General features: G+C 38.7%; 1 protein-coding gene across 1 annotated transcript in view; it reads right to left on the bottom strand.

The window, feature by feature from the left end:
• RIT2 (Ras like without CAAX 2) overlaps positions 1-13,441 on the bottom strand; it is a 178,843-nt gene extending 165,402 nt beyond the window's left edge. Inside the window, exon 1 of the mRNA XM_058824037.1 lies at positions 13,201-13,441. Within this exon, the coding sequence (XP_058680020.1) occupies positions 13,201-13,303 (103 nt within the window). The 5' untranslated portion in view covers positions 13,304-13,441. The remainder of the gene's footprint in view (positions 1-13,200) is intronic.
• Positions 13,442-14,657: the final 1,216 nt, after the last annotated feature.

Here is a 14,657-nt window from a genome sequence, read left to right on the forward strand (position 1 = left end):
TGTTCCCACTCCACATCCTTCTTTTTGTTGTGACTAAATTAACATCAGTGGTGTTAAAGATATTCCCAAGTGATAAAGATATTCCCAAGTGTTCCAACCCTGTAAAATACTCACTGTGTATGATTTTTGCTAACTTTATTTGCGATGCTTGAGGTCAGAAATGGAACAACTAACAATTTACTGGAATAAAAATTTCAATTTTTCCACATTTTTCCTACTTGCAGCCAATCTGAAATGCATTTTATTCACAGGTTTGAAAATGTATTTGAATTACACCATCCTAAAGTATCCCAATACACAAAATTGGTTTAAGCATTGCTAAAAACTTATTGTACTAAAACTCATTGAGTATGTACAGTGATGCTTTAGAAACATAAACCATAGCTTTGCAAAACAATTTGATCCATAGTTATTTTTAGGTAAATGAAAATAAAGAAAATAAACCTTCAATCACCAAGTAATCCTATTCTTGAAATATGCTGTCACTGTCAATCAGCCCAAATTGTTATCTCACTGGGTTTTGCAGAGCTTCCTATAAATACTTTGAATAACACATGGGCACTAACAACTATTTTCCTTAAAGAGTGAAAATGCGTGTTACTTTAGAGTAAATAAACCTTTCATGAGCATGTTTCAGGGATATGTGCATTTAAATCTGTTTATAGTCACTGGCATTTTGTTTAGATTTTTCCTCCTACTGCCACTTGTTCAAAATTTATTATAGTGAAGTAGCTGTTTGTTTATATTGTTATGAGCAGTAAAAGCTGGGGAGTAAGAGCAAGGGTAAGAGCTGGGCCACAAAGAATAAAAGAAAACATATATTTGTTTTGCATCTTGCCCTTTTTTTTTCCCAGACTGGGGGAAAACAGAATTTTATTTCTGGGTACCAATGGAGATATCCCTCTAGCATCACTGTGATTCATAATTCTGCTGAAGATTTTTGTGTGAGGAGGAATCTAGCTCTTGAAAGAACACAGAAGAGCCTGATAAATGCTGTGCCTCCCACTGATTTCACAGGGTGTTACATACTGCTGAGGCTGGGACCCACAGACTCCTCTCCATTCTGGATGGCTGTCAGAACACCAGACACGAGAAGCATTGCTTTGCCTAGCACCCCATAAATTTATATTAATGTTGGATTTACACAGCTTTGTACATGGCTGAGGAGAGAAAAAAAAGCCCTGTGCTCAGAAGACTTAGAATCACAGAATCACAGAAAAATTAAGGTTGGAAAAGTGCCCTAAGATCATCAAGCTCAGCATTGACAGGATCACCACAAAACCACATCCCTAACCTCCACATGCACAAGTTCTGTTAACACTTCAAGAAATGGTGAATCCACCAGTATCCTGGATAGCCTTTTGCAATGCCTGAGCATCCTTTCTCTGAAGAAATATTTCCTAGTTTTCAACCTAAACATCCTCTGGCACAACTTGAAGCCATTTTCTCTTTTTCTATAGGTTGTTACCTGGCAGAAGACATTGACCCATGCCAGTCTACAGCTGAGATGATGCCTCTCCAGCTCCCTACTCCAGAGAGCCACTGAGTGAGGAACAGGGGTTAAGAAGTTCAGAGCCAGGAGAATGATCCCCTAACATGACCTCTGCGTGCATTTTGGCTACCAGTATGTGCAGCATATATGGGATATGACCATGGACTATTAGCACCTCGTAGGATAACTGCAGTGCAAAGACAGCATCTGAAACCAATGCTCTTTGAAGTATAAATTTCTGCATTTTCCTTCTATCCCTTTACTCCTTTATAATTCCTTAACTCATCTGTTTCTAATTTTTTTTTCTGAATCTTTTTCTATGTTTCTATGTTTTTTCTATTTTTCTATTCTTAATTTTTGATGCCTGTTAACATTTCCCTTTGCAACCTGCTCGGATTGCTTCTTTTATATCTTCTATTTTGACTTTTTTCTAACCCCTTCCTCATCATCAAATATCAGAGGCCAATTCAGAGGCCAATTTTCATTTTGAGCATATTACCTGGGGGAAAAAAGAAAAAAAAAATAGGAAACTTATGTGATGCACTCCTTTTTATGTCAGGCATTTAATAACTTTTAAGTATCTTGGGAAAGAGTTGAAAAATGGGGCTTTTGAAGTCCACTTTTATAGGAACGGACTAGTAAACAGAGTATGCACTTAGAGAGAGATTATGTTGGAAATTTGCTTTTTTTTCACTCTGGGAAATCCATTGAAACTGCTCTAAGTGGATGAAAGACACAAGAACCTGGCTTCTGGAGCTCCTGGGTTTCTGGAGCTCATATATTATACATCTTATATTTGTATGAGTTATTAGGTTGTTCTTTTTCTCCTCAATTCCCAGGACAGAAATAATATGTTTCTAGAGCTTATCTACAAACATGTGGAACCCTCATGAAGCTCAGGAACTCATCCTTGGGCTGTGCCCAGTGTCAGATACTGCACAGAGCAGAGCTCGGGCATGCTGTGCGTGATGAGAGATCAAATGATCATGCCACCAGACAGCCCAAGCAAGATTATTCACTGTGAAGAAAACGTCTAATGACTGCTTTTAATCAAATTGAGAACATAATTTTTATGTTAGATAGAAAAAATTTGGAGAAGGGGGATTTTTAAAGCTTGCCAGGCATTCTGGATGACTTAAGAAGCTGCTGGTTTTGAAACAACTGAGAATTTGACAACACTTGGGCTTAGTTTTGAATATCCGGAATTAAAATCTAAAATAGCTGTACACATTTTGCAAGTTGCAAAGACAAATTTCTGTGAAGACACTGTTCAACAGAGAAAAGTTCAGTGTAACACAGCAAGCTGTCCTGCAGGTAGTCAGCCAGGAAAGACACTGAAGTAATCACATAATCTGGCAGAGCAATCAAGTTAGTAAAGGAATCAGGATTTGAAAGAGAATATGACTTTCAGCTAGGACTCATTTATTTTGGGCATGTGAAAATGGACAAGAATTACAGAATTACATTAGCACTTCAAGGAGATTGCATGGAAAGAAATTACACAACAGCTCCTTTCATAACTGTAGTCAGTGTAAACTAAGAAGAACTACGTGCATCAGTCTCTCAGCTGATTACAGCTCTTACTTTGCCAAAGCTTATGAAATTAATTTTTAAAACTTAAAAACATTTGTGAGGCCACCTTTGGGGCCCCTGAAATAGCTAGCTTAGGGTTTAGTCTAGGGTTTTAATAAAAAGATAAAATACTGATTATGTGTGTTGAAAACAACTTTTTTGGAGACTTTGGCAACAATACATAGCTTGGCATCTCCTGAGATAGTCTGTTATGCACACATTGACACCCTCATCTTTTAGATTTTCCCCACCTATATCGAAACAAAGTGATTTTTTTTTAGTCAGTGTCTCCACTGCAGGTAATGCAGGTAATGGGCAGGTAATGCTTTAGCAGATTTCTAGGGCTTGAAGAACAATGTCTTCCCAACACAATTCCTCTGAAACTGTGACCCTGCACAACACTCTGCTAACATTCAATTCCTGTCACTGGAGTTGTGTGAGCATGATGAGACTTCCAGCTTCTAGGAAAGAAAATTAGACAGGCTTGCAGGCTTAAAGGGAGACTAATTAAAGTCAAAGAACAAATTAAAAGTGGAAAAGGATTACCAGAGGAATGGAAGGGAATAAAATGGAAAGTACAGAAAGAGAAGGGATGAAAGCAGCAGCAGAAGAAGAAGAAGAAGAAAAAAACTTTCTTAATTGCACTTTCAAGAGTGTCCCTAATGGGATTAATCTCATCCAAATTCTAGCAGATAGCACATGCCAAAAATGGTGCAGATGGCTGGGCTCAGCAGCAGGGACGGCTTGGAAGGGAAGCGGTTCCTGTGGCTGCCTCAACAGATTGTTTACAGCAAAGATACCGACAGTGCCCAGCCATTGTCATGAAACAGTGCTTGTTCCCTTGTTTGAGACTTCAATCTGGGCATTTCAAATGGCAGATTTGTGTGCGGCTGAAACTAGGAGAGTCCTTGATAGTCCAATTCCTGTTGCTGTGGAATAGCCTGGAAGGTTTTCTGTCTCTTTATGGCAAGCAACGTGAATGGGAATAGCTGAGCAGGGCTGAAGTCACTGAAATCCTCACTCTAAGTGAAGCTCTGCTTTAATGAAACACCATGAAAAGCAGATTCATTAATATAACCTTCTGTGAGTACCAATCACTTAGAATGATAGAATACCCTGGCTTGGAAGGGGCTTACAAGGATCATCAAATCCATCTCTTGGCCCTCAGCAGGGCCATCCCCAGGAATCCCACCCCATGCTTGAGAGCATTGCTCAAATGTTTCTTGGTCTGTGTCAGTCTGGTGCTCTGACCATTCCCTGGGGAGCCTGTTATTGCCCAAACACCCATTGTGGGGAAGAACTTTCTCCTGATATCCAAACTAAACTTCCCCCAGCTCAGCTTCAGGCCATTCCCTTGGGTCCTTCACATAATTGTTCACATAGAGGCAGTGTAGGTGAAGAGTCTGAATCATAAATTCCATTTCCACCCATGGAACAGAGAACAGCAGGAGGTGAGCTAACAAATCTGTATGTCTTCCATCCATGCACCGCTACCCAACACACACATGAGGTGGCCCATACTTTCAGGGTGCTATCTCAGCATGCTTCCAGTTTTACCAGAGCCTTTATAGTCAGGACACATTTTTGTTCTGTTTAAAGCAACATAAATGACTTATTTTTTGTACAGAACAAACAAATCAATCTCGAGACTAGCCTAAGCATCTCTGTTTAGCAGTCTGAACGCAAAGAAATCTGCTGGTTATCTCCGTTATTAGTGCCACATCAGGCAAAAGTCCTGATGCCTATTAACACATAATTTTGAGGATGATAGCAGTCCTTCTCTTGTGTAAGACAACTCAGCAACTCTAAATTTTCTGGTATATTTGCTCTGTAAAGTTCAAAAAAACTTTATTGATCAAAAGAAGTTTGTCTTGAAGACCTTGTACGCCTCTAATAATGCATGCTCTAACTGCAATTTCATCACTTGTTACTCTCCACGAAGCAATTCTGGCTGCTTTCCTCCTCAAATTTTGGAATATATGTGTTCTTCTCTTGATATTCATTATTTTAAATATTGTGAGTTCTCCATTCCCTGTTCCAAGGGAGCATGGAAGTGACCAGCTTGTTTGCCTTATCCAGGTGGATATTTATCATCTGGGTGTTATGATGGGAGAAGATGGATAAATCAACCCATTCACATCACAGCTGGACCCATTTACATTGAATCTCTGTATACATATGCAAGTTGCACAGTAAAGAATCATGAATTACTGTCTACAGCAACTATTTTAATATAGTCATAGTCGTTTGTCAACATAAATCGAAATGTGTCGCTCCTTCTATCATCTTTGTTGGTTTTCTTTGAACGCTGTCCTATTTATCAGGCATCTTCTAGCGCTGAAGAATCCAGGATTCCAGTTAGATTTCTCAGCACTGAGTTGGTATGTCACATGCAGAAATCCCCCACATTAAATACAGAGGGCATAATTGAATCCTCCACCCCTATAACCACTGAACTATGTGAACTGCCAAAAAAATGAAAACATCTTTGACTCATTTCCCTGAGGCATACAATTCTGTCCACAAGGTCTGCCCATAGGCAAAAGAAATTGATTAATAAATAATATATTTAATCCTTTTAAGTGGATAACATACACACTAAAGATAAATGAAGAATATCAGAAAAGGGCCCAGAATATTTTGAATTCTTGGATTTAATGGTCCCAAATAATATAACACACTGGAAAATGCAGAATTTAGGTCATCATGAGAGATGTGATAGCACAGGTGACTGCACTGGGGGAAAGAAAAAATAGCTTCAAGTTACTACAGATATTTCTCTGTATGTGACCTCTCAGAACTCTACCTGAATAAAAGAATTCATTATTCTCTGAGGAGCAAAAATAACTCCACAGAGGAAACTAGCAGGCAATCTTTCTTCTAATAAGGCCACTAATAGAAGAGCATGTCAATTATTTGGAATTCATACTCAGAAAGTTGATGTGGAAATATTAGGGCTCTATAATTAAAGCATACAAGATGCTCTGAGCAGGAAAGTAAGGTCCTACAAGTGAAGTTTCACATATTCAGTGTATTGCAGTGAAAGATCAAGGTGTGAACTCATGATTATCTACAAGTACTGACAGAAAAAACAGATTTTCTCAAAGTTGTAAACAAAGAGATAGGAGAATATGTTTAAAAGTTGGAATTACTCAAAATCAGGCTTGAAGAAGAATTATTTACCTGTGAATGAAACTAAAACACATGGACAGTTTTGTTATCAAAGATCACAAACCTACCAGGACCTCTGCTTTTGTACAATCTCTAGAGTTTAATCTGGTTCATGACAAAACTGGAAGCTACCCATACCTGGGGATGTCATTGTCTGGCATTGGTGGCTCTTCTCCACAAGGTGTTTTTTTCCTTTTTCGTGGCAAAAAATACAACGTGCACCACCATTATTTTGCGTGTGCGGTGGTTTGACAGGAAATATGTTTTCTGGGATGCTGTGGTCAGACCAGAGGGTGCTCAGATTTTTATATTGGCACCTGGTTTGGCCACTGGGGCATTGGATCTGCCTCTGAGAACGCGGGGTTAAAAGCAGGGCTCTCCCTTAGGAGGCTCTTTTTGGATTTCTGGTGGGAAAAGGGTTTGGAGCTCTGCCCTGGCCCAGCTGCTGGCTGGGCCAGGGGAGGGGAAAGCCATGCGGCCTGGGAGAGGTAGGCCTGGCCCTGAGGGTGGAAGGGTGGAAGAGAGAGGTACCCGGAGGCACTGGGCAGCCTTCTCTGGGAGAGAGAGAGAGAGAGAGGGAGAGAGAGAGAGAGCCAGGGACTGTTATCTTGGGATTTGATATCATGCACTGCCGGCACAGCATGGCCTGCAGCGAAGCGGGGGGTGCACTGAGAAAGAGCCCAGCTGCTTGTAGACAATGAAAACCTTACGGAACATTGGCCCTTCCTAGAAGAGAGATAAGAGTACAGGATGAATAAGGAAATGGGCAAGTGGTGAAGGTCTGGGCAAATGAGAGAGATGTTGGAGGAATGGAGAAGATGGAGTGGCATGTTTGCTGGACTCTTTTTTTTGTATAGCCATGGACTGTTTCCTTGTGATACAGAGGCTGCATTCCAGGGGCAGGCAAGGCCTCAGAACCAGGAGGATTCAGTGTCGGTACCCCTTGGCCCCAGGGGGTGAAAAAATGTGGGGGGGACAGGTGTCCCGAAGAAGAGACTGTGCCTTTTTTTGGAATGAGACAAGGCATCCTTAAAGATGACCCTAGAAGCAGCTCTGGTCCATGCACAGTGGTGAGAGCACTGGACATGAAGGAAGAGGCCACCATGGCACAAGAATGACTCCTTCTCCTCTTCATGAACTGAGGATTGATTGTTTGAAATGTGGTGCCGGACTGAGAGTTGGTGATTTTGGGGAATGTATTGTATTGGGAATTTGGTGGGGAGGTGGAGGAGGAGATGTATTTGTGAAGTTTTCATTTTCCTTGTGGGTTTCTTTTTACTTGTAGTTTAGTTAATAAAGTTTTCCCTATTTCTAAGTGAAGGCCTGCTTTGCTTGTTCCTGGTCACATCTCACAGCAGACACCAGGGAGAGGGTATTCTCATGGGGGCACTGGCATTGTGCCAGTGTCAAACCATGACAGCATGAATCACCTGCAATTCCGAATTAGAACTGTGCAGGCAGCACCGTGAAGTGACCAGAGGAATTTATATTGCATTTTGAATGGTCAGTACCCTTACCCTTTCAGAACTGTTACCAAGAAGGAAGATTGCATCTAGTAAAAAAATATATATTTTCATCCTTCCTTTTCTATTTCTTTTTAAATCTGAGTAAGTTGAATAATTTCCCTGAAACACCTGAGGAAATAAAAATCTGGATTACTTTTTTTGTTTGTTTGTTTGCTTTTCAGACAGAGAATGATAAGGGAACAACCAGTTATATTCAGATGGCATGCAGATCTGTGTCTTTGTTAATAAATATTTCCATTTTTTCTCCACTTAAATAAAAATTGTCATTTTTTGCAGTTAGAAGGGAAGAAGGAAAAATCAAAACAGCAAAAACTACACTTGTGTTGACTTTGAGGGGTAAAAAAGGGACTTCGTTTGCCTTAACTCTAATGCACAGCATGCCCAAGCACTTGAAAGGGAACTTTTTCCACCTGGACTCGTACTGAGCAGTAACTAAACCCAGCACCTTCATCCTGGTGATTGCCTTGCCTCAGGACATGAGAGAAGGCCAGACCCTTTCCTTTGATTCATTTACTAGGCATTTAGGGAAGCACAGCTATACCTGAGAATATTCCTGGGGAAAATGAGAAACTGAATCAAAACCAACACCCTAAAAAAAAAAAAAAAAAAAAAAGAAATAAAAAATAAAAAATAAAAGGCTGCTGAGGTGTTTGATCAATGTCTGGAGAGTGCTCTGTGACACCAAGCCCAGTGGTGGGGTAAGAACAGCATCAGCAGGCCCAAGTAGTCCTTTTCAAGCTCAGCACTTTTAATACCAGTGGAATCTCTTCCCTTGCCCTCCATCCTTTTCAGTGTAACCTGGATCGTACATTAATTTACCTCCAGGGAGTTTGCAAACAGCTGCAATGGGCCAGCTCAACAGCAAACACTCCATGGTGCTCTATTTACTGGGGACTCTCGTTATGAGGACGTGCTTGAAAATAATAGGCACATAATTTGCTTTATCAAGGCAGAATAAGAGGCAAAACCGCTCCAGAGAAAAAAGGCAGTTGGGCACATAAATGAAAGAAAATTGCAGATTTAATCTAATTCCTCATACTGAAGTTCCCACATCACAGAGAACATAATTGTTTTCACACATTTTGGAACTTATTGTGTACACATGATCTTGAAATTAATTGGATGAGTCACCTGCATCTGTAGAAACACAGCCTTTATGCCTCACTGGAAAAAAACAAGCAAAACAAAACAAAACAAAACAAAAATCAGGGAAATCAATGGGTAAGAATGCCTCCTTTAGACAGCCCAGTCTGAGAATACATTTCCTCACACTATTCCTCCAATATCCTTGAGAGAATATTTTCTCAATTTCTTCTCTTCCATTTTTTTTATTCTTTTTGAGATTGAAGCCTGAAAATACATTTCTAATACTTTCCCATATACAATTAAACAGGAAACATATTAGTTTTACAAAAGTCTTTAGCCAATTATTTAAAAATATCTTCAAATATTGTATGGTGGCAACAGATCATCTGGCAATCTGTCTGAGAAATAAACTTCCATAAGACAGCTAAATAGAAATTCAATTTACACCTATGATAAGCCTATGCTATGCATAAACATCTAATTTTATTTGCCTGGAATAACTGTAGATCATGTTCAGCCTTAAATAAATCATTTTTAACCAGAGTTAGGGAAAAAACAATCAAACAAAAAACCAAGAAAACACTAAAACAATATTTTTATTCAGCCAAGAAAATGCACATAAAGGTGGGTTACAGTGCAACCTGATCATTGTTTGGAGATTGCTTAGGTAATAATTTTTCATCAGAGGGAGGTTTTTTATTTTATTCAGTTGCACAGGAACATCAATTTATTCATTTTAGCAGTCACTTAGCAGGCCCTGGGTTAATCATCACTAATGTTTTGCAGAATGTGCTGCAGTTAAGTATTGTTATCAGTGTAACAGGTTTGCTAAATATAAAGCAGCAATGGGATTGAAGGGCTCTTTTGTGCGTGTTTTTTATTTGTAACACTGAAAAACAGAGCTAACCCCAGAGGTCTGATCTGCATCAGGCAAGGACCATGACAGCACCTTGTTTACTGCTCTCTAAAGGTATTTGCAAGCAAAATGGGTTTCAGAATCTCCAAGGTTCTCAGGGTTTGAGGTCTATGTCAGGTAACATTAGGTAAGTTTGAGTGGCACTGAGGTGGCCTGATATTTGTCATCAGAGCAGAGAACAGATGCCAAATTCACATTCTTAATTGAAATATAACTAAAATTAGAAGTACATAATTTTGATATGGACTATAATTGAATGACAGTCAATACAAAATTTACTTTATTCACTTCAGTTTAATTTCAATTTAATTATTGGTTCTAGCATATTTTTGGTCTGAACTTGCATCAGCTTGTACTGGATGTCCTTGATGATGAGCACCACTTAGACAACACAAGAAATCAACACATTGCTCTGAAAACAAAAAAAATTCTGTTTTCATATGTCTTAGAAGGAACAACTCATTCTAGGGAATCTATATCCCATAATTACAGTACAGAAATCAACTCCTATAAAAATTTATAGCTAGCTTCGTACATTTTCATTAGACATTACTATTACCTGTTTCTTCCAGAGCTGGGTTTTGAGGTGGTGTTTTTTTCCCTCCTATAAATTAATGTCAGATTTGATTTTTTTTTAATTAGTATTCGTTTTTCAGAATTGATTTTGAAATGTGAGAACCCTTAAGTAACAACTCTCAGACCATTTGCAGTTTACACATTATTGCTCTGCATGTGATGAGTGTCAGACCGGGATACACAGAGTTCATCTTTTACCAACTCCTGTGAAATTTACTCAACACTGAACAGGAAAAATAAAAGTATGTTGGCTGTCCTCCTGAACTGTCTGCCATCTTTGAGCAGGCCTGATTAATCCAATGACAAAAGAATAACCATTTTTTGGTCTCCTCCTCCTCATTCCACCCCATGCACAAGTGTCACAGGTAGAGAGCAGGGGAGGTTGGAACTACAATACCAAAATGCCCAGGGGACATCTGGAAGTGAACTACATCCAGGGTAAAAAGAAATCTAACATTTTTGCAGCTTCGTTCCTATGGAAAATTCATTCCAAACCTGAATTATTTAATGTTTTGAGGGATGGAAAGGCTTTCATCCGACAGAGGTTTCCCACTTAGTAATTTAACCCCAGCTGTTACTGTTTTTATCAAGACTTCAAAGAAGGAAGGACAAGATGGGAAAAAGAAGGCAGGATGTTATCAATATATTAAACCACGTATCACTGGTTTCTCAAAATCAAAATTGGAAGTGAACTTTTTTTTTTTTATCCTTATTCTACTCTGATTTGCTTTTATGGCTAAATTCATAATTTTCTGGACACATTGAATCTAGATCACTAGGGGAAAGCAGAGCTCATCTTGTACAATGAAAGTAGTCATTAAGGCCTTTTTCTGTTTTTTATCCAGTATAAATTAATCATGTTTATGTAACAGTCAGAATGAATTAATGATTTATAGGATGACATCTATTTTTACTTTTTATCTCTCTCTGAATTCTATCAGTTGGACTATCTTTCAGCATTCTACTGAAATATTTCAGGTCCATTACACATCAGAAGTTCATAGCCAGTAAATGTTGAACTGCCCACCTCCTTTCTTATGAACTCTTAATAATATTCACTTCCTGGAGTATTTTTTTTCTTGCAGGAGTTTCATTTTCATGATAACAAGAGAAAGTTTTCAATAATCCTATCAAATTTCATAAATTTGCACTTAATCCATCTTAGTTTCTTTAGACCACACAATTCTACTTGTTAATTATGTGTTTCTCAGCTTTGGAGATGTATCATATCTTGTTCAATCTACAGATATAAAGGCTTTGTTCTAATTAAACTAACAGCTAACATTTTCTGACCACAGAAATTTGAATTAACTAAATTTGTAATTTCAACTCTTATCTAATAGCAAATGGAAACTCAGAAATTCCTCTGCTTATGTGTAAAGTTTGATTGTTATGATTCAGTCATGCTATGAATGTTGTATAGTTTGTAATACTTTGTGGTTAACAAGTTTTCAAAATTGCATTATTCCTACAAACATATATTTGAGGGTGGGGGAAATTGCTGCCATCTTTTGGATACACTCAGGGAAAAAAAAAGAAAAAAGAAAAAAGAAACTAAAGATACATAAATAAGGAAAAAAAATTACTGAAAGTTCCAGCTGGCACATCCTGGATACCTGCTTTCCTATGGAAAAGATAATCTGAATTTGCAGAAATTTGCAAAAATCACCAATATGTTGTTCTTTCCCATTTTATATGGTGATTATATAGTAACATCTGTGCAAGAACTGTTTGCTTGGTTAAGTAATACTGGTGGGAAATAGCTTTCACTGAAAGATGTGCCACTGAAGTTGAAGCCAAGTATAACAAAACCACAAAGATTATGGATACAGAAAGAAAATTATGTTCACTCACAATTTTTAACTTTTTGCACCTATACTTCATCTTATTGCTTGAATATAAATAAAACTTTTTTGATACACATAGTAATTACAGTTTAGAGTCACAACTATTTATCCTAAAAATTCCTTAGAATCTAGCTGGGATGCATTATATTATATTATCCTGCTTTTTGCAATTTGTTTCTGTTTTTCTTTTTAATTTCCAGGAGATGTAATCAAATTCTTGTTGTGTGGCCAGCTCAATATACTGACTTCTGAGACAAACTCTGCGTGTTCAGCAAAGTCTTTGTAAGAACAGAGAATGCTGGTTTCAGCGAGAATAAATCAAAGCTGATAATATCTGGGAAAAAGAAAACACTGTCCAGGGAAAATAATGACTCCTCTGAAGAGATATCATTGTCAGACACTAGCATATCTTGCCAGCTGTACACAGGGATATTAAAATATGCTGCAAATCTGCCTCATAGCCTGGAGTGAGACTCAGGCAGGCATGCTGTACCTGTCCAGAGCAGAGAGGAGACTAAACTCAGCTGAGCCACAATGACAGTCAGGAAAAAAAAAAAAAAAATTAAAAAATATAGAAAAAAGAGCCGCTGCAGGCATCCCCCACACTCTGCAGTCTACAGCTGACTTTGCAGCTAGTTTTATTTCTGCCTGAGCACCAGGACCCTCAGGCCAACAAGTTACATCCACGCTGTCCAGCAAACCAGCAGCCCTCAGCAAGTGGGAGAGTGACTCGGGCACTTGCTAAAGTCACAGCAGCAGCCTGGCTGCTCCGTCCTCACACACAGCACACCCAAGGTCAGCCCTACACAAATAACCAATTAAAACGGCTCGCAGCATTTCAGCCTGAAACAAATCAAGCTGACTCATTGCCCCAGCCACGAACTATAGTCTTTTATCCAAGCCATGTGCAGGAGAAAGAGGGACGAAACCCCTCGTTAAAGGATGTCCTCCTCCGGTGAACTTTACGCTCCCAATTCACCCCTTCTCTCCCAAAATATTGTTGCTGAAACTTACCGCTTTTGCCAACTCCCCCTGCTCCCAGCATCACCACCTTGTACTCTCTGGAGCCTGCTGAAGAGCTGCTCGAGGAGCTGATCATTGCATTTTCTAGCTCCATCTTGCACGAAGCAGCAGAAGGGACTAAAACTGAAGAAAAAGCAACTGGCAGGTGTTTTCTCTGATCTTAAACAACTATAAAAGCTGCGTTAGGGAAAAAAAAAAAATAGGCAGGGAAGGAAGGTATAAAGCAAGAGCTATGATTTAACAGCCTCACGCACTGCTGTGCCTGTGTTAGCTGGAGAAGGTCTCATAGCAACCACTTTAACAGCTTCCAATAAAAATCTCTCTCTGCCCCCTCCCAGCTCCGTATCGTTCTCTGTTTCTCTTCCTGGACAGCAGCAGTTTTGTGAGGCTTAAGAGGTCTGGTACCTCTGGGGCTGCAGCGTCACTGAACAAATGGATCAGATACTTCAGCAAAATGAAATGGATCAAATTTCTTAATTATGAAGCTTGTTATTCTGTGTAGTGCTTGCTTGAATCTTAAAACAAACCAGACAACCTTCTTCTCACCTTGGAGTTAAATATGCGTCCTATAATCATCTAGTCTACTGGTTTTACACTTGATACTATTAGAAGTGAAACAAGTAACAACTTTTAACAGCCTTTTTTTTCATGTTTTGCTGCAAACACAGAAGTTTTCTAGGGCTTGATTTTTCCCCAGATCAATACTCATTTTGGTTCATTTGCATCAATTATTTGCATAAATAAACCAGATACTGTGGGGGAAGAAACCAACAACTTTACTTGTTGTTTCCCTCCTTTTTCAATACAATTTCTCAAGGAGACTGAAGGCAGGGGGATATATTTGTTCATTCAGAAAAGGTGTAAAGAAAACCAACTTTTAAAATTTATTTCATACTAATCTCAAGTGATTTATCTTGCCAAGCTGGTGAATGACATTCAGTGTGAAATTATTCAGTGAAAACTTACAACAAAACACAACAGCTTTTCATTGATTTATGGCTTTGTTCTTAGACTATTTAAAGACTTCTTAGTCTATTTAAAGAACATGATAAATAATAAGATACTTGCCCAGCTTTAACTGTTATTTGATATTTTTAGGGACCAAAAAGCATCTACTGCAAAATGAGTGCAAAGCAAAACTTGTATTCCTTTGGAAGTGCTGGGCTTTCATGACAGAGGTAACTGTTAAGGAGACATGGAAATGGAAGCAGGAGAAGCAGCTAATGAAGTATTTTGGAAGTCAGACACCTTCATCTAGCCACTCTTCCAATGATTTCACAGAGAGTAAACACACGGTATTACTTAGAATTAAAAATGGAAAGAGAAACGATAAAAAGAACATAGACTGATGGAGGGCATAATTTAAAGAAAATTAAGGAGAGAAAAAAGTGTAGAAGGGCACATATAGTTTAGAAAGGTAACTTAATGGACTAAGAAAATACTTTATT

The sequence above is a fragment of the Ammospiza caudacuta genome, chromosome Z (genome assembly GCF_027887145.1).
Source record: "Ammospiza caudacuta isolate bAmmCau1 chromosome Z, bAmmCau1.pri, whole genome shotgun sequence".
Lineage (NCBI taxonomy): Eukaryota > Metazoa > Chordata > Aves > Passeriformes > Passerellidae > Ammospiza > Ammospiza caudacuta.